The following is a 21,481-nucleotide window of genomic DNA, read 5'->3' as shown; positions in this document are numbered from 1 at the left end:
GCCATCCGTACTAATTTTCCTTTCACATAGATGATCTCTAGTTAAAATCTGTTTTAAAAAAAACCCCACCTTTGATGCATTATTCAAGTTCATATGAAATGTTTCCCCTTCATCTGGAATTAATTAACATTTGAAATACTTTTTTCAGTTTTGATGGCGTTTTTTCCACATTAGTGCTTACATGAACCTTTTCACTGCTGTTTTCTGCAGAGTAGATACCACCCGGGTAGAATTCACCATCCCGTTAAGAGAAAACTGGGCACTGCCGGTCTTTGCCGTTCAAGTCGCAGCGATTTCATTCCTCTTCAGGCCTCATTTACGGCCTGCTCATGAAGTGAGTTTTATTTTGTTTTTTAAACTAGGAATTTTTCTTTTCTGATACGGTTTGATTTCAGATGTGTCCATCCCTTAAAGATAGGGATAGTCTGTGCAAAGGTGTCATCGATAAAAAAGATACGAGATGCATGACGTATTAAAATAAGTAGTTTATGTTCTCCCATAGTTAAACATACTGTTTTAGGGCCACCGTCAAGTTTGAAAGTATGGCGATGGGGTAACGTCAGGAACTTGAAGGTTGGGCTATAAAACAATTTAAAATTATAACAATTATTTATCAAAGTGCACCAATATTAAGTTAAAAACAAAGTAAAAACTATATAAAAAACTATACTGGTCTAACTGCATATGAACAGACCAAACGTGTTTCGACCCTACTGGGTCTTCCTCCGTGGTCAATAATATTAAATAATGCACTCTTCTCTAAAACTAGTGATGAAGTCTAGCTAGGTTGTCAAGGGAAATCTGTTAGGTGTCGCCCAAACAAATACTGGTATAGTGTTTCTTTTTGAAGCACCACCTTCTAAGGCAGTGGTCCCCAACCTTTTTGAGGCTGGGGACCGGCAGGGCAACTGCCCGCCTGCACATGCCGCGCAATCGCGCCAGCGCATTGTGCATGCGCGCCAGGCCGCGTATGCGCCATGCGCGGCCAAAATCGCACATGCGCGGCACTTTTGCACAGGCATGGCCCTGATTCCCTCTCCCCCCCTCCCACAGTAAGAAGCTTCCCGGGCCGCAAGCTTGCGGCCTGGGAAGTTTTTTACTGCGGGGGGGCGGGGAGAGGGAGCCGCGGCCCGGCACCATGGCCTTCGGGTTGGGGGCCCGTGGGTTGGGGACCACTGTTCTAAGGTATGTAATATCCAGGAACACCACTCTCAGCCATTGTTTTACTCTGCATAGAGAGCCCATCTCATGTATGTCAGAAAAGAACTGGTGTAAAATGCAGCTGGCGCATGGCATCCCCGTGGGGTTTCCAAGGCAAGAGATGTTCAGAGGTGGTTTTCCATTGCCTGCCTCTGCGTAGTGACTCTGCACTTCGGTGGTCTCCCATCCAAATACTACCAGGGCTGACCCTATTTAGTTTCCAGGATCTGACAAGGTTAGGCTAGCCTGGGCTATCTAGGTCAGGGCCCTGAAACCATGCTTGTTTTCCTGGATGGAATAGGAATGGCATGCCCAAATGGGGGCTGAATGCCCACTTCCCAAATCCAGCCCAGAAGAAAATAAACTATGTATAACGAGCCCTTTTCAAGATCCGCACTCTTGCTGAATAGCTTTCGAGGCAAGAAATGGGGAGAGGTTTGATTTTGTCCTCCGTTGCCTTCCCCTTCCCTGCCAAACAGCTGGCTGGAATTTCCAGTAAAAAACAGAGAGAGAACAGGCTTCTCTTCATGCCCCTTTGGATCAGAGTCAGGGAGTTAACTGCTACATAAATGTCAAGATGATATTGAATGGCCATTGGTTGCTGCTTTGACAGGGCGATCCTAAGCAGTTACACTCCTCTAAGTCCGTTGTCATCATTGGGCTTAGAAGGGTGTAACTCTGTTTAGGCCAGGGGTAGTCAAACTGCGGCCCTCCAGATGTCCATGGACTACAATTCCCAGAAGCCCCTGCCAGCGAATGCTGGCAGGGGCTTCTGGGAATTGTAGTCCATGGACATCTGGAGGGCCGCAGTTTGACTACCCCTGGTTGAGGCAGAACGGAAAGCAATGATTGGTTGTTTTCGTCCTGCCATGCTTTCCCCTCCTGTCTCTCATTGGGGCAATGTTTCTTTTCTTTTTTTCTTTCCTTCCCCCCTCCCCTTTTTTCCTTTTTTTTTTCAGAGACTGACACTTCTGGCAGTATTTATTTCAACCTTTCTCTTCAGTTTGGCCTGGCAGTTTAATCAATTTATGCTGTTGATCCAAGCACTGGTTCTGTTCACACTGGACTCTCTTGACTTTCTTCCTCGGGGAAAGGTGAGCTCATATCTGGACATGGTACTCTTGGCCTCATTGCTTATACCCACTTTTCACTGGAAGAACAGAAAGCTGTTGTGTTTAAGTAGCCTTGATTGTAGGCGGCGTCTTAGCTGTTGGGTGTCACTTGAAGTCCACCCCCCCAAAAAAAAATAGCCATTGAATTTCTAAGACTTCTAGCCAAATAATACAGGGCTAGATGCAAAGCAAACTATTTATATACATTTTTAAATGATACTATGTCCTATTTTTTTCATAATTTAATGTGATACTAGCATTTGAGGTTTCAAGGTGACATAAAATCCACTGAAAAGAGTAGTGGATCAAAAGGTCATCTAGACAATTCTGTTTTTCGGCTATTAGTTGTATATACGCATGCGCACCCACTGACACACACACTTTAGCAGGTTACCTTTATTCTTCTATTGGGCACTTTACCCTTTATTTGGCTTTGAGCCAATTTGCCAACTTGTGAGACCAGAAAGAGGAAGTTAGATGCTTCAGTTTCAAATGACAGTTCCAGTGAGGTCTATTGACTATGCTTTGTAGAAGTCATTAATTTTTGTTTTAGGCGCATGCATGCATAATTAGTTGTCATTATTTTTGCAGGTGACCTGGATCTATATAATCCAAGTGGCTAGTTTACTGCTTGTCTGCTTCCTACAGTTTTTCAATACTATGATAGCAGGGTCATTGCTTGTAAGCTTTAACATGTCCGCCTTGTTAGCAAGAAGACTTCAGGTATGAGATTTATTTAATTTAAAAATGGGAGATAAACGGCATGCACTAGACCAGTTTGTGATTTGTTGCTTCCAGATGAGCTCCATGGGTACATGGTCACGTGCAGTATAATTATCATCATCATATTATTATAGCCCACCCACCCTGGTTGACACAGGGTGGGTTGCAACATATTAAAAACGTGCTGTTTATAGTTACATAATGTATAATTGATGATTGATTGATTGATTGATTGATTGATTGATTGATTGATTAAAAGTTGCCTCTTCAAATGTCCCTGGAGGTGATTATAAGATATAGATCATTTATCAGATATAGATGTTACTTTAATCCCATCTTCCCTTTGCCTAGAAACATGTGAGTTCTGAAACTGCTCTCTTTTTTTCTCTCTCTCTCAAACATCAGCTTGGATCCATTGGTAATTCTCAATTAATGAAAGGCTTCTGAGGCATAGGAAACTCTCAGCATATGGGGCATATGAGGGGGGGGCAGTTGCAGTCTGCAGCAAGGAGCAAGAGTTGCTGGAAAATGCCCGCCCACTTTCAGTGGTAGAAAATTACTGCTAGATCTAACCCATCAGGTGCTAGCTACGTGGTGACAGAAATAATAACATCACCTGAGAGAATATGTCATTGTTGTTAATGGTTTTCATTGATAGTCTGCCTTTCTCACTGGAAATACAAGTATGCTAACTTTCAGTCAATATGATGAAATCAGTCCATGACCAAGTGGATTACAAGATATGATAACATTTCAACCTAAAAGCAAAGATTCCTAGTTACACAAAATGATACAATTGGTCTGGGGTTATCAAAAGTGGGGGGTGACCAACAGTAACCCATGCATCTCTTTAAGGCAGCATGACTATCACCGTAGGACAAACTGTATTCCTAATACAAATGACAACCTGATCTGATCCATTACACACATTATTAATTCTTCCTTGTGTGGCAAGTTAATACCCGGAGCATGACCCTGATTCAACAGTTTTCCCTCTTCTGCAAATGTACTGCAAGTGATAACATAAAGAAACAAACAAATGGCCTGAGCCAATTTAAGAAGGCTATATGGTCCACCTGATAGCTCTTCTGCTTTCAGAGCATGTCTTTCTTAAAGATGAAGAATTAATACGTTACATATTTTTGCAGACGGAGATTCATAAATTCTATGAAAAGCATGTATAAATAACAATGCATGGCTTCCAGAACTTGATGGGTAGCTGGTGTAACCATCCGCTTTCTGCTGCATGTCAGTGGCAGAACTGAAACGTATGATAGAATAATGGAACTCTTGTCAAAACGGATCATGAAAATTGGCCCTGGGAAGATGCAGTTGGGTTCAGTACCTTGGAGAGCACCTAGGCAAGGACGGTTGGTAGCTTGCAAAGATAAGAGCTTAGCCAGTGCTGTTCATAGGGCTAACCATGGTCCAGACAGGGTGAGTTACTCTCATTCCCATCTCTGTGGAAGGGACATCACAATGAATTTGGAAACCAGGCACCCTAATCAGAGGATGTGTATGTGTCTCTTCATAATGGGGTCCCTAATTGCCCTTCCAAGCCTCCTCCATTTTGTTTAGACCAGGGGTAGTCAAACTGCGGCCCTCCAGATGTCCAAGGACTACAATTCCCAGGAGCCCCCTGCCAGCGTTCACTGGCAGGGGGCTCCTGGGAATTGTAGTCCATGGACATCTGGAGGGCCGCACTTTGACTACCCCTGGTTTAGACTCACCCCACGTGAGCTCCTGCACTCACATTCATGAGGCTGTCAAGATTTCTGCCTTCCATTTTTGTGTTTTTGTTTTAACCTCTTTCTAATCTGAAAGTGAGTCGAATGCCCGTAACCATTAGTTTATGTTTTTTTTTTAATCAAAAATTGGATAAACTAGTAGCAGGCGATATATTTTCTCTTTTCTTAGATATATATAGAACTCTAATATATTAATTGCTTAAATTTTCCAGAATAACCTGAAAACAGGAGGCTTACTTGGCAGGCTTGGGAAGCTTTTTCTTCATGTACTTTTAGTACTATGTTTGACATTTCTGGTAAATAATTTTGTGAAGGTGAGTATGTGTGATTTTTTTCCCCTAGTGTTCATGCTTTAGATACATATAGGGTGTATATATATTGATAGTAACATGTGGCCCCCATTTGTTAATATCTAAATCCACAGATCAGGGCAATACTGACACTTAACAGATTTTCCCACAAACTCTCGGTCCATAGCTTGTCAGCTTGAAAGTCCCACCAACCTACAGTTACAGTTCCTTAGCCACAGTTTGGTGTGTGACAGTGCGCTCCTGAGCAGAGTTACTTCCTTTTAAGCCTGTTGACTTCAGTGAACTGAAAAAGGTATATCTCTGGTTAGGATTGTATTGTCAATGGAATCAGTCTACAGAAGCCAGTCTCAACGGGGGCTGCATGGCCCTCTGAGGGTCAGTGGCACACGTGAAGGGGGGCCACAGGCTGAAAAATGTGAGAAGGGAAGCTCAAAGTGTTTACGGGGGAGCCTGGTAACCGAACCGGCGAAATACCCTTTTTGTCATGTATGATATCATTGCGTGCTTGGAAAGTTCGACCTGCATCAAGGGAAAGAAAAAGAAACCACGTGATCCCTTCCTTTGTGTGTGCTCGAAAGAAAATGAACACACATGCTTCTCTTAGTCAAATGTTCTCGAAATCTGCCTTGTGTACATACAAGAAACATTTAGTATAGTAAATTCACTCTTTGCTTAGGCCTGTTTTAGCCTAGCCCATTGCACAAGCAGCCAGCCCGAGAAGAGCTCCTAAAAAGGCCATGGGCCCAAAAGAGGTTGAGAATCATAGAGTTGGAAGGGGCCATACAGGCCATCTAGTCCAACTCCCTGCTCAACGCAGGATCAGCCCAAAGCATCCTAAAGCATCCAAGAAAAGTGTGTATCCAACCTTTGCTTGAAGACTGCCAGTGAGGGGGAGCTCACCACCTCCTTAGGCAGCCTATTCCACTGCTGAACTACCCTGACTGCTGAACTATTTCTGAAGACAGACTTCCACATAGCAGTCGCCACAATCAGGAAGTGTTTCCTGTTTTATTCCTACTCAAGTTGAGCCCTTTGTTAAGCAACCCAGTCAAATATCAGGTTACAGGCTGAGTTAGAAATGACTTTCAGTAAGGAAAATAGTATCTGACTGCAGTATTTGTGTGTATGTACATGTATTATGAGCCTCATGTGGCGCAGGGTGGTAATGCAGCCGACATGCTGTCTGAAGCTCTGACCATGAGGCTGGGAGTTCGATCCCAGCAGCCGGCTCAAGGTTGACTCAGCCTTCCATCCTTCCGAGGTCAGTAAAATGAGTCCCCAGCTTGCTGGGGGCTAAATGGTAAGGACTGGGGAAGGCACTGGCAAACCACCCCGTATTGAGTCTGCCATGAAAACGCTGGAGGGCATCACCCCAGGGGTCAGACATGACCCGGTGCTTGCACAGGGGATACATTTACCTTTACCTATACCTTACATGTATTATTTACTGGCCTAGCAAAATGACTGTAGGCTTGAATGGTACGAACATTTCTACATTGTAAAAAAGCAAAAAGTGAAACCATTTTGGTAAAGAAGAGATAGTTATGACTTGTATTTCCTCACTCCGCAGAAAATTCTTAATCTTGAATCAGATGAGCATATATTTAAATTCCTAAAAGCCAAGTTTGGATTTGGAGCAACAAGGTATGATTTCAGCTATTATCCAAAAGCAGAATTATTTTCCTGTTGTTTCTCGGCGCAAGCCAGCAATGGCTTATGCCTGTTAGTTACGAATGATTGTTCTTGATCTTGCGCTTCGATGCGTGCGCTATTTATTAACAGTATTCATAAACTTATAAAAATACAAAAAAATCCAATTAAAACAATGTCAAAGTGTGAAATCATAAAATAAAAATGAAAGTACTGTGACAGTACTGTGAAATAGTTAATTTCACGATGAAAGGAACAAGAAAACAGTCTCAATTTCCAAATCCCTGATAGAACAAAGATATCTTAAGTTGTTGCCTAATGGAGTCCAGGAAAGCAGAGAAATAAGCTCTTGAAAGGAAAGCATTCCAAGACTCTGGGGCCACAATGTAGATTAGCAATCCCTAACCTGTGGGCCGCGGACCACATGTGGCCCTTCGACTAATTGGAGGTGGGCCCCGAAGGACGCCTTCTCCCCCCCCCCGGCCCTTTACTTCATCCCCCCAGCCCTTTACAACACACTTCATTGTTGTGGCATGTCTGTATCTTATTTTGAAGGGATGTTTAAACATGACCATAGCGATCAGAGAGCGTTAGGGCAGTGGTTGAGAGTAGAGGAGTCAACTACCCCCCCCCCCGGGCCTCAGTAAAAGACGTTGAGTGGTCCCCGGTGAGTGGTCCCCTGCGTTGAGTGGTCCCCGGTGATAAAAAGGTTGGGGACCACTGATGTAGATGACCGTGCTCTTGGAAATCCAAAATCCTGTGGGGAACTTTATATGATGCCTTTTAAGCCTTTCTGTATGACCTTCACAGTTTTACCCTTCTTTTTTTACTTTTAGAGATTTTGACGCTAACCTGTACCTATGCGAAGAAGCTTTTGGCCTGTTGCCTTTTGATACTTTCACAAGACTTTTGGACACTTTAGTCTTTCATGTCTACGTCTTTGTGCTTTTTGTCATGTCCGTGGCAGCTGCTGCTGTTGCCTTTCAAAATCTCCGGTATGTGCATTTAAAAACCTTTGCGATTTTCCCAGGGTCTTTTCCTTCCTGTCTACTTTGACATGAAACAAGAACAGTGGCACTCTGGATGCCACATATCTGGAAAAAAAATATTGAAATCCATCTTCCAAATCCAATCAAATTGTGCGTTTAGTATGGAAATTACCCCTGGTAATAGAATCCTAGAGCCTGCTTCAAAAACCAAATAAGCATTTAGGATGGAAGGAGATGAGTACAACAACACTAGCTAATGTCGTGTCTCATCCCGAGATTGCTCCTGCCGCATTTCAGATAGCTGGTACAGATGTTTGTGATCCAGAGGTAAAGTTTCAATCTTCAAACCATAATGGTATCAGTGGATTGCTCTGGACTACAGATTCTCCTTAAATCCCCTAATCTTAGCTCTCTCAGAGTACCAGGGCTGTGACCCCTGCCTATATATGGGAGATAATTTGATTAAATGCCCATGCATAATGAGATTCCCCCCACGTGCAGAAAGCAAACTAAAATGCAAAGAGGTTGTCTAGGCTGGACCTAGACGTGTGGAAGGTACTTTTTTGTGTGGATGACTATTCAGACATGGGAATCTTTGCCTGCATTCTGCACTGGTACACCCCCAGTCTTGGGTTTACTGTCTCAGGGAGCAGCAGGGTTTGGGATTATCTATTATTATCTGTCTTTCTCACCTGAAATGAAGGCAGATGAAGGGCCTCCAGTAATGCAGTTGGGCAAGTAGGTCAGGGGTGTGGGGAGATGAGTTCCTTATAGCAGGGGTAGTCAACTTGTGGTCCTCCAGATGTTCATGGACTACAATTCCCATGGCAGGGGCTCATGGGAATTGTAGTCCATGAACATCTGGAGGACCACAGGTTGACTCCCCCTGCCTTAAAGAACTGCTTTTTTTGCCTGGAAGAACTTGCCGGCTTTATTAGAACAATGTAGTGCTTCCTGAGGATGGTTGAGTCTGGAGTTTTGTCCAAACCTTCAACATGTTCCCTAACTGAAAATCTGGTTAATAGCTGTAAGGATTAATTCCTGCCATACACTTATTCATCATCATTTGTAGCATTATGGTTTGCAAATAAAATTGTGTGTTGTTTTTAATATTTATTTGGCTCTTGCGGCAAACCTTGCCAGTCCATCTTGAGCAGGGGGAAATCTTGCACGGGGGAATATTTAAAAACACTCAGCTAGAATGAAAAATCTATTAGTACTGCCTTAGAATGTTTTATTTTCCCTGGAACCAAGAGGTTACTATGAACTGCATACAAATGTCCTGTTTTAAAATTACTTATTGCGTAGTATAATATAGCACTAGTCTCTCTCTCTCTCTCTCTCTCTCTGTCTCTCTCTCTCTCTCTCTCTGTTTATTCAGTGGTTCTGCTAACAACAAATCCATGGAAAAACTGCAGAAGTGTTCAACATTGCTGAAACCCAGTGCTGCTTATAACTTAGTTCACACCATTCTGTTTGGGTGCCTGGCTGTAAGCACAATGAGGTACTGCTGGTTTGGAATATCTCGTGCAAAGTTCGGAACATTCATTGCTTAATATAAAACAGAGCATCAAAATAGGCTATAATGTATTCTGTTAAAGGTAAAGGTATGCCCTGTGCAAGCACCGAGTCATGTCTGACCCTTGGGGTGACGCCCTCTAGCGTTTTCATGGCAGACTCAATACCAGTGCCTTCCCCAGTCTGTTACCCGTTTATTTATTTGTGGGCTAGGGGAGGGGCATTGTGCCGCCCTTTTCCACTATCAAGCCTTCAAGGCAGCTTACCAAATGAAAATAAAACCATTCACAATTAACTCCAGGCAAAGACAGCCTTAAAATGCCCAATGACACATTTCCCATTGTTGGAGAAATAGTAGTAGCCATAATGGAACAATAAGGAAAAAGAAGTGATCTGCAGAGCGCTTGCAAAAATCAGTCGTGGCATCTAAAGGATGAGAGAATAAGCATCAAATGCATGTTTCTGGAGAGGGTATTTCACAGCTTGGGGCACCACAGCATTTCTAGTTGACAGCTGCCTATTTGTTTGGTTCATAGCTTTTTCAGGAAATGGGTACCTTGTGTCTCTCCTTGGGGGGAAATGCAATATCCAGTGTATAAAAGTACAGTAAAACTAGTAATAAAAACAATTTCAATATCAGAAAAAAGCAGTTATGTCATCACAAGCTTTACCCATCTCTAGATAAATGTTAACATAGGTACTGGGCACATCTACATGGGGAGGGGGTTCTTTAGTCAGGGTGACACCACAGGAAAGGACCTGTGTCTGGTAGCCAGCTGCTGGAAGGCAGACTCATCGGGAGAAGGACCCTACTCCCCAAGTGAAGACCTTAATTGACAAGCAGGCCCTTGTTGGAATGAGTAGCCTAACCTAAGAGTGGCTAATGCCTGTCTGGAGAAGTGCCTCAAATGGTGATCTTAAATAGCAACAGACAAGCTATTTAGGACTTGTACATATTCCTGTTGAATGATCCATATTTATCAGTTCCCTCCCTGCAGTCATTCTGAGACGAAATCAACACCCAGGGCTACAATGTAGGTAAACAGATTTCATTACCAGCTCTTCCAAAACAGACTGCTATGTTCAGTTCCCCACCCCAGACATTTTTATGCAGCTGTTTTAAAATAACAATATTTATTTGTGGGGGGGGGGTTAGTTTGCATTGACTAGTGTTCTTGCTTCCTTCTGTGCTTTTCATTTTACTTTTGATTTTGCAGGATGAAATACATTTGGACTTCCCATCTGTGTGTATTTGCCGCCTCCGGTCTGTGCAACAGTGACATGTGGGGTCTGATCCTGAAATGTGTTCGCCTTTACACACCACAAAGGGTTAGCACTATTCAATTTTTGCCCATTTATGAATGACCACACACTTACAGCAAGTGTGCAAATTGTTTATGGAAAAACTCTTCAGGAGAACTTCAAGGCCAAATTCATGTGCATTTTTTTTAGTGTAATAACTTGAGCGCTGCCTGCCCAATCTGAACTCAAAATGTTCTACTTTTTAAAGGGTTGCCATTTAGCTCCACTAGATGGTGATATTGCAGAAGCTATAAGACAGAATTAGGCGTTCCATGAAAAATGATAGAAACCAGTAATTTTTCACTTACATAGCACAATAGCATATTTTGCCGTTCAGCAATGCCAGATTAATGCACGAATCCTTTGTGAAACATTCTTACTAGAATGCATTCCATAGAAGGCAATTATTAATACGGAATAAAATTACTCTCTGACCTCAAAATGGGATTTGTGAAATAGATCCCTGTTTTCTGTTTGCAAAATCCATTCATCCTTAATTTGGTCAAAATGGCTTTTATGTTTCAGTAACTGTATGTGTTTTTTGTTTTGTTTTTTCATTTCTGCTTAGGTGTCTGTGATGAGGTATTTAACACCTGTGCTCATATTACTATATCTTTGTTACAAGGTAGGAATTTTTCTCAGTGTCCCCCCCCTACTGTCAACAAAAATGTGTTGTGCTTTTAAAGAAAAATGGAAATTTGGGTGGGTCTGTGGCTCAGTGGCAGAGTGTTGGTTGACATGCCAAAGGTTACAGGTTGAATCTCCATGTTTTAATTTTATTTCTGTTATTTAAAGTCCCCCTTTCTCACTTCGACTCAAGGCAGATTACACAGAACGAGCCAGTACAATCCCTGGATGGAACATGGAGCGAACAGTGGAACAGGATTAGTGTAGACATTCTCAACCAGGGTTCTGTGAAACCCTGGGGTGTCTTGATGGCCCTGGAAGGTTTTCCTGAATGGGTGGGAGTGAATTAATTTTATATATATATCTAAAAATTGTTAAACATTTATTGTGTGATATGACCATATACGTTCATGTCATCCGGCCTCCCCCCAATGGCCAGTGATGGGCCTGGAGAGGGTGGGATGGGGAGGGGCCCTGGGTGGGCATGTCCACTTCCCTCCTCCCCAGCCACGTTCTGCATGATTGTGCCACTTCTGGGATTTCCCAAAGCTTGAAGAATGTTTCAGGGGTTTCTCAATAGTTAAGTTGAGAAGGGCTGGGTTAATGTTAAACGACTCAGGTGCAAGGCCTCTTCCTGAGACCTTGGGGAGCCGATGCCAGTGAGAACAGGCAAGACCGGGTCACATGCTGAAGAACACAGAGAAATGTCTTAATGTTCTTTAACGCTAAGATTAGATGCTTGGTTCATCTTGATGACACCCGACTTCTCATTGGCTTTCTGACATTTTTTATTGACATATAAGTACGTTGACCCCAACTATTCCCATAGTACAAAACTCACACAACCTGCAACTGGGCAAAATGGACAACTGCCTACACACGTGCCTTCTCTGTTGTGACCCAAACCTTATGGAACGACCTGCCTGAGGTCAGGAAGGTTCCCAGTCCCCTGGCTTTCTGCAAACCCAGCAAAACTGCATTATCCAAGAAGGGTTTCCTATGCAGGCGAGAGACTCACACTGTAACAAATGACAAATTACTATGGACTGCAGTCTGTGCTACTGCACGTAGCTTGCTGAAACTAGGATCATTTAATGTGTCATGTAAATACTTTTCGGCTTTGTTTTTGGACTTCAGCTTGGTTCTGCAGTCCTATCCCTCTCGCATTGTCTGTCGAATATCCCATCCTGTCAACGGTCTTGCCTCCCTCTGTGTAATCCACCTTGATGCCAAATGAGAAAGGCAGGCTATAAATTATGTAATAAAATAAAATCTTCATTCAAGAATACGGATTTGTAACAGTGGCAGTGTAAACTGGCAAACAGCTCTAAAAATGTCTCCATTCACAATCAACCGTGAACGCGCTCTGACTGAGCAGAAGCTGTATATTCCCTTGGTGCTTAGGAAAGACACAGCAAAATGCGAATCTCTCCCTTGGCACCAAGAGAGTCCCACCTTGCCATGTCCTGAAGATGCCAGCCACAGTTACTGGTGGACCATCAGGGACTAAAACCACCGGACGACAGCCACCCAGCCTGGAAACCCCACAACAAGCAGTTGACTCCAGCCATGAAAGCCTTCTACAATTCAATGCACGGTTATTTTGTTTTGCAAGTGAACAATAACATTCATTTGACTCTTGAAAGTTTATGCCCTGGACATCGTGTTGGTCTTTAAGGTGCTACTGGATTGGAAGCTCGCTCTTCTAATGCAGACCAACCCAGCCAGCCACCTGATAGCCACTGTGGTGTAGTTGTTAAGAGCGGCAGACTCTAATCTGGGGTTTGATTCCCCACTCCTCCTCATGCAGCCAGGTAGCTGATCTCGGGCTCGTTGCTGTTCTCACGGAGTTCTGTCAGAGCTCTCTCAGTTCCACCGACTTCACAGGGTTTCTGTTGCGGGGAACGGAAGGGGAAAGGTCCTGCAAGCTGCTTTGGGGTTCCTTCAGGTAGTGAAAATCGGGGTACAAAAAAACCAGCTCTTCTTCTGAAATAATATTCACGTAACTAATCCCTTAACTAACGTCTTAGTTGCACATTCATGTAACCAGCGTCTTGCATCCATTGTTAGTTCACGTAAATATTTCCTCATTTTAAATATTCGTCGCACACGCGTTCTTCTTGCGGCCTCACTAACGACCCAACCTGAGAGCAGGAAGGAGGCCTGTTCGCTGGTTTATTGCAGAGTGTTGTGAAAATATGCTGCTCACGCTGTTTACTTCTAGCTTTCGCTCGAAAGGGAACGCCTGGCAAACCGTGCATAAATATTAAACCTGTTCCAGTTCGGAGGCACAGAGAAACGGGGGAAGTCAGTAGTAGTAGTTCTTTATTGCATTCTGGCCTCCACCGTAGACCTGGTGAAAGAGTGCTATTTTGCAAGCCCTTCCGAACTTTGTTAGTTCCGTCAGGGCCCCGGATCTCTACCAGCAACTCATTCCACCAGGCAGGAGCCAGGACTGAAAAGGCCCTGGCTTTGGTCCAGGCCAGTCGGATTCATACCTGATGATGAAGGGAGCTGTGACTTTCAAAAGCATATACCTGGACTCGAATCTCTCTCTTTTAACAATGCACACTGAAATAATGAATGCAGGGTCTCCACGCAGGTGGCCATTCAAGAAATGGACATTCATTTCTGTACAAGGACCCCGGGAGTGTTTTGTTTTGTTTTCCCCGCATCCGGTTCCATCCTGAACTTTCCACTAGCCGTCGTTTGCATCTAATTGTCGGGAATTATTTTGCACTGTTGTCGCCCTCCTCAAAGCCAGAGGTTTGTTTGGGATTATAACCTAAATCCTGAATGCGCTAATGAAAGCTTCTTTGAAGGCACGTGGTTACTGCAAGTCCAGATACATCGTCGTGCAAAAGATTTATCTGCTGAGCTACAGCAGGGGCTGGTTCACGAACCTGCTTTGGCACAGCTCTCTAATAGGCCATGAAATCTACTAGACCGTTTAGGCCTTGCCTGTGTCAGTTGCCTGTATTAAGGCCATATAGCTCGTGCTTGTCTATAAAATGCTAGTTGGCTGTAGCCTTCCCCCGGACACTTTAGGTGCACTTTAGGGGCAGCTGTGCAGGAGGCCTTTGGTAATGGCATGGAAGAGGCAGCTAGCTCCATCTGGACTGGCCACCGGTAAAGCAGGAGGGACGAGCAGTACAAAGGCTGCCCAGTTTAGGAGTCTTGTTGGAAAGCTCTGGATAGGATTGACTAACCAACACATGTAGAAGAGGAGGAGTTGGTTCTTACATGCCACTTTTCTCTACCCGAAGGAGTCTCAAAGCGGCTGACAATCGCCTTCCCTTTCCTCTCCCCACAACAGACACCCTGTGAGGTGGGTGAGGCTGAGAGAGCCCTGATATTATGGCTCGGGCAGGACAGCTTGATCAGCGCCTGGCAAGCCCATGGTCACCCAGCTGGTTGCATGTGGGGGAGCAAGGAATCAAACTCAGCTCACCAGACTAGAAGTCCGCATTCCTACCCACTATACCAAGCTGTAAGGTATATTATCGCAAAGGAGAGGTGTTCCTTACTCCCAGAAGCCTGAAGCTCAGGCAGATAGCAGGATATAGCGTTTGCTCTCATCCCTATCTTCGTTTAGCAAATCTAACCTGGCGAAAGAGGTCATAAACATGCTTTGACCCACCTCTCCGGCCTAAACTCCACCCCTTCATGTCAGCTCCACCCAGAAGATTTTCTCCCATCCAACCTTGGAAAACTTCAACACCAGTGTAGTCTCCAGATGTTGCCATGAGCACTCCTGCCTTCCCCTTTGGCAGAATCCTTCTTATCCCTGCATGTTTTATGGGAAAGCAGCATTGGGAGAAGTGCAGTGGAGAAGTGGAAGGGATGGGGAGCTGTCAAGTCCTTTCCTCGCGTGCTATTTCCCCACTCCCGATTGTGCGCCCTGTGCCACTTCTTCCCTTTTGGAATTCCAGGTAGATCGGTGAGATGTGCTAGCACATGGCTGAGACCCCAATCGGGAGAAAGGCAGCTTGCTCTGGCCCTTTTGAAAACAACAATGGCAGGCACACAAGGGTTCTAAGTGCTTTTGTGCTGCTTCCCTACTGCATCTTTCTCTTTTCTTTTTATATACACAATGCTGCTGTAGGAGGGTAAAAACCAGGCTTTTGTATTGAACGTCTAGTTTGGTCCTCAGATTAATTCTCTGTCAATTCTTCACGTGGAGAAGTCCCTTCAAGCACCTGATGACAGCCTAGGTTTGTTTGCAATGTGTTAAGCAGTACATGTGCTTGGACCTCTTAAATTTTGCATTTTTTGCTTTAGTGTAGATATGAAATACCTGGGCACAGTCTCTCAGCTTGTCTTTAGGCCCACCCGGGCCTGTACTGATCATTGTCTGCATTGTTCCAAAACACGAAGCATCCTGTGCTGAACCAAACAACAACCAGCACCTTCAGATCTCAGGGACGCCAGTTGTTTTCCTGCCAATGCTTTAAAAAATGGGGGAAAGAGCGTAATTGAGTTCTCTCCTAGCATTTGACACGCGGCATATTCATTCTGCTTTCTGCCTTCTCCTCCTAGTTCTGGCCAAGAATGATGGCTGAGCTGTCAGAGTTGAGAGAATTCTATGACCCGGACACAGTGGAGCTGATGAACTGGATTAAGTAAGAGGATTTTTTTAAAACATTATTCAACTTTGATGCTGTTTGGAGAAAGTCTGTGCTCTTAGTGACAGCACTCTCAGACTCTGTTGATGACCTGCTTTGCCAGAGTCTAGAAAATGGGTAGCATGTAGAACCCTTGGTCCTTTTTTAGTGTCCCCTTTGGAACGTTCCCATAGCATCTGCTTATTTTTTTTTCAAGTTAGTCACGGCCGGTTTTATCAGTATAGAGGCTTCCTTGGGAGGTGGTGGGTTCTCCATTTATGGATATTTTTAAACAGAGGCTGGATAGCCATCTGGCGGAGAGGCTGATTCTGGTGAAGGCTCAAGGGGGTGGCAGGTTACAGTGGAGGAGTGAGAGGGTTGTGAGTGTCCTGCATAGTGCAGGGGGTTGGACTAGATGACCCAGGAGGTCCCTTCCAACTGTATGATTCTATGAGAGGTCTGAGCTATCCTGGCTGAACTGCTTGAGGATCAACGGCCATTTTTGATGATGCCATCAGGACTCAAGCAGCTTGGCTGGAATGTGTCTAGCCCCACCCACCCCCCTTCCTGGTGATTAAGATGGTCATACTAAAAATTGGGAATTGGGCGGAGGGGATGTCCACAATGTTTCCCATCTCAGTTTCACTGCCGGCTCCATTTTATCCCATCCCTCACTGCGTGATCCTAAACAATAAAGAATCATATAGTGAGCAAAATAATGCCTCACAACTGCATAGCCAATCAGATTACCTATATAGCAGGGTCCAGAGAAGCCTGGTTTCGTAGGCAGCCAGGAAGTGTTCCCTCTTTTCCTGTGCAAAAAAAAATAAAGGGGGGGGGATAATACCTCTGAAACACAACACAGAAAGGGAGCTGAGGCTCCTTCGGTTGCCTAGGGCAGGGGTAGTCAAACTGCGGCCCTCCAGATGTCCATGGACTACAATTCCCAGAAGCCCCTGCCAGCATTCGCTGGCAGGGGCTTCTGGGAATTGTAGTCCATGGACATCTGGAGGGCCGCAGTTTGACTACCCCTGCCCTAGGGGGACGTATTGTCTCCCTTCTGTTGCTCCCCGGCTCTGACATTATTGCCCATCCTTATTGCTCAACAGCAGAGTAAAGGGAGCATCAACAAATGACCATAGACGCCCTTCACCCGCTTAGAGCCTTCTCTCCAGGCATCACCAGAAGGGGCGGGGCATTCACAGCCCATGAGCAGGACTCCAAAGCCAGGGGAATCTCTTTCAGCCCACCCCACAGCACCAAATGAGAGTTCACAACACAGGCCTTTCCTCTCCCGCCCCCCCCCCCCCAAATAAGAATGATGCAATGCCTTTGAAATCCCTTTGCTTTGTGCAGAAAGCGTGCCTAGCAGCTCAAGAGGAGCACATCCCCTCGCACAGGAAATTGTTTTGAAGCCACAGTTCATTGTTCCAGAGATTGGACGTGGCTCAAGGGCCTCCAGTTTTGGCCATCCATGGTACTCAACTTCTTTTTTTAAACCTCGGTGAGAGTGGGGGCTCTTTCCCATCCATAAGAAGATGCTTGGCTTCTAAACCCCTGCCTTGGCTTCCATTGTAAGGTTACAGGACAGTGTAATTATTCATGAGTAAATAGGTAGCATAAATCTCCCAACAGCATTCGGAGAACAGAAGGAGGTCCTCTCTCCTTCCCCATTGCTTGCATATTGACACCTTCTCATGACGAATGTTCACCAGCCAGGGGTCTTTAGTACCACTTCTGTATTAAGAGATCCTAAATGTTTAATAGCCTTGGGTCTCCAGGGTGCAATAAAGCAGTGTTTTATATAGAGATTTATACATAAAATATACATGGGGCTTTGGTTTCAGCCACAAACTGGATTTGACTGGTTGCAATGAGAGTAATTTTTCACACCGTTTCAGAGCGCAGAATACTAAACTGCTGTTTATCCTCTTTTCCTTTCTGAGTCCTGACAGCCACTCTTTCTTGTGGGGTGGGGGGGGTGGAGATTATTGTTTGAAATTTATTGTGTTGGGGAGAGAGACGGAGAGAGAGAGAGAACGTTATTTGCATCAGGGCAAGTTAATTACTTTTGCGTTAATAGTGGTCGACAGCCAATTTATGCCTCGCACCTGAGAACGGGCCGATACTTTTTTATGCCTCGTAAACTCCCGTTGTCAAAAGTGAGGCCGTCGTTTTTCATTCCGTTATTAAAAGTTCACCTGAACTTCTCATCTCCTTCTGGGTTTACTGCATAGTTTACAGTTTACGACCTCCAGGAAGGTTTCTATGTGGGTTTCAATCAAGGGGCGGTTTTGTAAGCCAAGCTTGCCTGTCTCAGGTTTTCCTCAAATCCTTCTTGCCTGGTGCCTAATTCAGATTGTGACTGGCACCCGTGGAGAAGGAGCTTCAGCCTCCCTTTCCCTACTCCATCTCCCTGACCTGAAATGCAAATTGTACGTTCAGATTTATCAGGCTATGGACTTGAAATTAGCTAATGTCGGCATAAGTGGAGCAAGATGCATGGCTAAAAGTGGCTGGGAAAACAGTATACGGGTTTCAGTACATTACCTTTTGAGGAGGATCCGTGGAATTCCAAGGAATTCCAAGTGTCGCCTGGCAGTCTGAATTAGAACCATAGAGTTGGAAGGGGGCGTACAGGTCATCCATTCCAACCCCCTGCTTAATGCAGGACCAGCTTCAAGCATTATGGAAGCCATCACTCAAAGTTCATACCTTCAGAGTGGGATCTGCGTACTGATGTAGTCGGCTGTCCAAGTGGTCTAGCAAGATCAGCCTGGGCGGTTGACCTACGGTTGGGATGGTAGCTTCAGAACCCCACAAAAACTTCTTCTCTACCACTTTCCTAACAGAAGCGACATCAGGGAAGCATCACATGAATCTGCCCGACATTGACTCAGACAGCTGGTCTGTCAAGGGCAGTGTTGTCTGGTCAGATGGACCGAGGGTCTTCCACATCACCTACTACCTGATCTTTTTAACTGGAGGAGGATGGGGATTAAACCTGGGACCATCTGCAAAGCCAAGCAGATGCTCTGCCACTGAGCCATGGCACCTCCCCATTCTCACACTGCAGATGTGAGCTACCCTCTAAAGCAGGGGTGGTCAACCTGTGGTCCTCCAGATGTCCATGGACTACAATTCCCATGAGCCCCTGCCAGCAAACGCTGGCAGGGGCTCATGGGAATTGTAGTCCATAGACATCTGGAGGACCACAGGTTGACTACCCCTGCTCTTAAAGCACATTACGATCATCCAGTCTCAACAGATCAGTGAAGAAGCAGCAGGTCTGTCAGCAACCGGGGCCAGTTTTTTCAGTCCTGGCCCCGACCTGGTGAAAAGCTCTTGGAAGAGCTGGCTCAGTTTTGAAGGGCCTGCACGACAGGACTTTTCCACGACACGTTTGGTTGGGGCCAATAAACATAACAACTTGAGACCAAACACAGATGGGTTCCCTCTAGATGGAGACCCTGCCCTGAAACCAAAAATCGAAGGCATTGATGTACGTTGGTGAATCAGTTGGCACAGTTGGTTTTTAAAGGTTTTAACGGTTTAAGTTTTTATATCTTAAATATAATGTTAATTTCTAGGTAAATTGTACCACATTGGTATGATAAATATATTTATTTATCATTTAGGTGATTTATGTGCTGTTCATCCTTTTAAAATGATGGAAGCTGCCCTGGGCCAGCCTGCTGGGAGGGGCAGGGTACAAATCACAATATAAATAAAATATATAAATCGATGTCATCCCCCCCCCCCCCCCCCCGATTTCTGGCCTGCTCTGTTTTGCATTTCGGAGCACTTGCTGGGCACCGTATCTGCAGCACTGAGTTTTTAAAGGGGTAAGAGCTGAAAGCCAGGATAGAAGTATTTGTAATTATCTTTTCTGACTTGGCTGTTGAATTATTTGCTTTCTATTTAATAGTTCTTCAAAAACCAGTGCTTTGGATATTCCTAAAGTCTAAAGAAGCGAATTTTATTTCCCCCCTCTCAGAAGTCCTGCGAAGAGTCATGTAATTCCCATTAAAGCTTTGTGTTATAAATGAGTTATTTTGTAGTAATCCTATAATTCTTAAAAGTGTAGATAAAACCGAGGTCCCCATTTTGTATTATAGTGCTCAGTTTACCCCATTAGTTCAGCAGTAATTAACTTGTTGAAGCTTAGAGCTTCAAAAAATAAATGAGATTATTTGTTCAAAATGCCATCAGGTCCGCTCGGAATGACATTTAAATTACATAATGTAAATCAGTTTGACCTGTAAGTCCTTGTCATTATTTAGTGACATTTCTTGCAGAATAAATTGTTTGCAGGTTGGGCAGCCTGGTTATGGAGCTTGGCAGAAACCTATAAAAACAAATTATCCTTTCATTTTATACATCATTTGTTCAGACATTTGTAAAAATTGCTTCGTTTTCCCCATAATGGAAAAGTGTCATTCGGTCGTTTGAAGCACATTAGCTGTGTAAGATACAGAGTGTGAGCTTTTTTTCGTGGCTGCATCAGGCAGAGGAATTCAGAACACCTGGAGCAGCCAACCTGGAACACACCAGGGAATTGTCCCCCTCTAGTGGTCATTCATTGGGATCATGGCTTTACCTGTTCTGTTACTACTTTAGAGCCAGTTCATACCATACGTCACAGAGAAAGAGGAGAAGAAACAGCACAGCTGATCCAGGCCTCCCCTCCCCCTCCTTCAGCAGAAATATCCGAAATTGCACTTGTTGATTTCAGTAGGTTTCAGAATGTGGACCCCAAGTTGGAGGGTTGAGACAGGCAGAACTGGCCAGTGAAGTGTATAGCCAGGTGAAGAATCTCGCAGGCCTTGACATTCAGACTAGAGTGCCTGTAAGTGTTGTTGCTGATAGCCAAGGTAAGTAGCCACGTGAGACTGTGTGCAGCAGTAGAAAAGAGCAAGGAGCACCTGAAAGACTAACAAAATTTGTGGCAGGACAGGAGCTTTCGTGAGTCACTAAGCAGTAAGTTCGTTGAGCAATGCCTCATGAAAGCTTATACCTTGCCACAAATTTTGTTAGTCTTTCTGTTTTCTACTGGTGCTAATAATTGGCATCAGCCAGGGGGTGGTGCCATACGTAGCTAAGTGCGGGAAGACCTAAGTTCAGATCTCTACTCCGGACTGAAGTTTGCCGACTGACCCTGAGTCGGTCGCTCTCTCTTTTGGTCTAGCCTCCCTCACAGGGTTGTTGTGATTATAAAATAGAAGGCATCTGAGCTTCTCTGTGGAACAAAAGTGTGATCAAAAACCCAGCAGAGTTCAGCTGAATGCTTTCTAGCAACCTCAAGCTTCAGCAGTCGTTCTGGCCACAGGTAGGAGCTTTCCTCGATGCATTACAAGAGAGGCAGGAGGAGCCCGAGAGCGAGCTGTTTTAGAACAAGCCCCTTTCCTGCTTTGCAGTGTATGAATTCACAGTGAATCATAGAATCATAGAATCATAGAGTTGGAAGGGGCCATACAGGCCATAGAATCATAGAATCATAGAGTTGGAAGGGGCCATACAGGCCATAGAATCATAGAATCATAGAGTTGGAAGGGGCCATACAGGCCATCTAGTCCAACCCCCTGTTCAACGTAGGATCAGCCCTAAGCATCCTAAAGCATCCATAGAATCACAGAGTTGGAAGGGGCCATACAGGCCATCTAGTCCAACCCCCTGCTCAACGCAGGATCAGCCCTA

At 44.7% G+C, this 21,481-nt stretch overlaps 1 protein-coding gene across 2 annotated transcripts in view; it reads left to right on the top strand.

Moving 5' to 3' along the window:
- Positions 1-21,481, top strand: part of DPY19L3 (dpy-19 like C-mannosyltransferase 3) — a 43,410-nt gene that overhangs the window by 14,152 nt on the left and 7,777 nt on the right. For both annotated transcript variants that reach the window (XM_077309593.1, XM_077309592.1), the window contains 10 exons: positions 211-334; positions 2,160-2,294; positions 2,904-3,035; positions 4,996-5,097; positions 6,665-6,738; positions 7,581-7,739; positions 9,115-9,237; positions 10,469-10,580; positions 11,122-11,178; positions 15,720-15,802. In XM_077309593.1, the coding sequence (XP_077165708.1) occupies positions 211-334; positions 2,160-2,294; positions 2,904-3,035; positions 4,996-5,097; positions 6,665-6,738; positions 7,581-7,739; positions 9,115-9,237; positions 10,469-10,580; positions 11,122-11,178; positions 15,720-15,802 (1,101 nt within the window). The remainder of the gene's footprint in view (positions 1-210; positions 335-2,159; positions 2,295-2,903; positions 3,036-4,995; positions 5,098-6,664; positions 6,739-7,580; positions 7,740-9,114; positions 9,238-10,468; positions 10,581-11,121; positions 11,179-15,719; positions 15,803-21,481) is intronic.

This window comes from Paroedura picta, chromosome 14 (genome assembly GCF_049243985.1).
Source record: "Paroedura picta isolate Pp20150507F chromosome 14, Ppicta_v3.0, whole genome shotgun sequence".
NCBI lineage: Eukaryota > Metazoa > Chordata > Lepidosauria > Squamata > Gekkonidae > Paroedura > Paroedura picta.
Note: the sequence above shows the minus strand (reverse complement) of the source record. Positions and strands in the feature narration are given on the sequence as shown.